The 2,752-nt window shown below is 47.3% G+C and overlaps 1 protein-coding gene across 1 annotated transcript; it reads right to left on the bottom strand.

Moving 5' to 3' along the window:
• Positions 1–621: 621 nt before the first annotated feature.
• On the bottom strand, positions 622–2,451 carry LOC136472991 (noroxomaritidine synthase-like). The gene has a single exon (XM_066470692.1). The coding sequence runs from the start codon at positions 2,430–2,432 to the stop codon at positions 891–893; it is 1,542 nt and encodes a 513-aa protein (XP_066326789.1). The 5' UTR covers positions 2,433–2,451; the 3' UTR covers positions 622–890.
• Between the last annotated feature and the right edge of the window lie 301 nt (positions 2,452–2,752).

Here is a 2,752-nt window from a genome sequence, read left to right as displayed (position 1 = left end):
TGATATGAACCGACAGTGATGACCCGAATATCACTGCCGGTTGGTCATATCACTCATGGTTTTTTGCAAACACGAACCGGAAACCGACAGTGATGACCCAATATCACTGCCGGTTTATGGCTAAAACCGATAGTGATATTAACCGACAGTGATGACCTGAATATCACTGCCTTGTTGGTCATATCACTGCCGGTTTCAAAAAAAACCGTCAGTGTTGGCCTACCAGCCACTATCACTGCTAGTTTTTAAAAAACCGATAGTGATGGGGCCGGCAGTAAAAGTCAATTCTGTAGTAGTGAATGGTTTGTTTCACTAAAGTTTGGGCCTCTAAATGCCCTACATCTCCATTGTGAAAGTCTTGAGTGACCCGGTGGACGGCCTCTAATTGAGAATCCATTTGATTAGAATCAGGACTCCTAACTATGTTTAGAGGGATCATATATAAAACAGAACGGTTATGAGGCAGAAGAATAGATACAATTTCTACATTCTGGGTTTGTCACGGGAGGTGGACAAAAAAGGAAGAAATTTTGCCTTTTTAATATTAGGTATAAATAGAGCAACAACAACAACAACAACAACAACAACAACAACAACAACAACAACAACAACAACAACAACAACAACAACAACAACAATAATAATAATAGATAGATAGATAGAATACATGCTTGCATTTCGTGGTTTCGCTCACAATATCTTCGGGATGTCAGCACATTTATTTGTAGTTGTATTGCACGTGCTCCCTCCGTTCTAAAATTATAAGTCGCTTTAAATTTTTTAGTGCATAGAAATGTCTATAGATACATAATAAATTCTATGTGCTGAAAAATCAAAGCCACTTAATATGAAATGAAGGGAGTATCTTATTTTGTTCATGGTAACAGCGCTTATTCTAGATGATGTCCTCCCCTCTTCTTAACCTTCATCTTGAGCCCGTTCTTCATTTGTAGAATAGGCGACATCTTGGGCTCGATGCTCTGCCCTTCCAACAGCTCCAAATCGAAGTTCCATATGACCGCGGAAACTATTGTCTTCATCTGTCTGATTGCTATGTCCTTGCCAAGGCAAAACCTAGGCCCTGAGTTAAAAGCCATGAATTTGTGAGATGGCACATACCGCAGCTTCCTGCCATCTTCAGAGAGCCACCTCTCGGGCTTGTACTCATGGCAGTCCTTGCCCCATAGGGCTTCCATTCTGCCCATGGAATAGATGGAGACCAGGATGGTTTCGCCAGAGCACAACTGGTGGCCGCTTGGGAGAACATCATCGGCAAGCGCCGTCTTGCGTTCGAACGGGACTGGTGGGTACAGTCTCAGAGACTCAAACAGGGCTGCTTGAAGGTAGACTAGGTCTTTAGTCTCCTCCGGCTCAAAGAACACCATGTTGCTTGCGGCATTGGAAACTGCAGCGGAGGCCTTGAGAGATGCGATGTGAGCCATTTCCTCGCGGATGCCGGAGACGACGCGGGGATTCTTGCAGAGGTTGCAGAAAACCCACGGCAGTGTTGTGCCAACAGTGTCCCGCCCAGCGATCATGTAGTTGATGAGTATCTTACTCAGCAGGGCCTTGTCGCTACTGAACGCCGGGTCACCAGAAAGAATGTCCACGGCGGCCAGCACGTCAGGATCGGAGCACCTGGCTTTCCTATTCTCCATCATCTCTGTGACGAACCCACGCAGCAGTGTGTGCGCCACGGCCAGCTTCCTCTCCGGGCCAAGGTTCAGCTGTCTCATCATCTTCCAGCAGGAGGCGGGCACAGTGTGCCGCAAAAGGCCAACCTCCATGACCGTGTCCATGGCGGCCGCGACATGCATCGACGGCATGTTGGTACTGGTAGACAGGCAAACAGGATCCACACCGAAGATCGGAGTGGCAGTGAGATCAAATATGAGCCTTCCCATCAGATCCTGCATGTCGAACGGGGTCCTGGTGCTCTCCATGCGGGTTAAGAAGGGGAGCAGACCATTCACCACCTTGTCGCGGCAGCAACGGGACATCAACTCAAGTACCCGTGGGTTGCTCAGGAAGCTCTGGAACATCGCTCGATGCTGATGGCAGGCCTCACCGTCAATGGTGAGGATGCTGCCACTAACGATGTCAAAGATTTCGGCGAGGTCCTCACCCTTGGGGTAGTTTGCATGGTTGGTGGTGAAGATGTGCTGGACATTTGCCGGGTCAGAGGTGATGAAGAACCGCATGCCACTTCCTAGTGGCCCTTGTGCCTTGAAGTTGCACCCGGAGGCGGCAAGGATTACTGTCAATTCGTGGTGTATGTTGTGGAACTTAGAAATCAAGGAGAGAGCGCCAAGTACCGGCCAGTCCATAGGGCGCAACGGGTTCCTTGACCTCCAGAACCTAACATACAACGATACAACAAGGAGCACAGGTATGGAGATGAGTAGCTGCTGTAGCAAGAAGGGTAACGCCATCGTTTGTAATGCCACGATAGTTTTTATGCGTGGGTATATCAACAGGGGGTATAGGATGGCTTCATTTTATAGGTAAGCTTCGTGCACATTTCAACACCGATTTTTAATTCAGAAAAATGTAAATGTAGAGCAGGTCTGGTGCTGGCGGTTGGTCATATACATTAAGATCCTGAAAGCATTTAGACCCTAGTGGGTTTCGATGATTAATAACGATATAAGATTATCATGACTAACATATGTTTTGCAGAGGTAAATTTGAGTTAGGTCACGATAATTGCGGTTGTTTGGGCAATCAATGGTTGTCATGCTCCTATCGATGG

This window comes from Miscanthus floridulus, chromosome 8 (genome assembly GCF_019320115.1).
Source record: "Miscanthus floridulus cultivar M001 chromosome 8, ASM1932011v1, whole genome shotgun sequence".
NCBI classification, from domain to species: domain Eukaryota; kingdom Viridiplantae; phylum Streptophyta; class Magnoliopsida; order Poales; family Poaceae; genus Miscanthus; species Miscanthus floridulus.
This window is presented reverse-complemented; position numbering and strand designations above follow the sequence as displayed.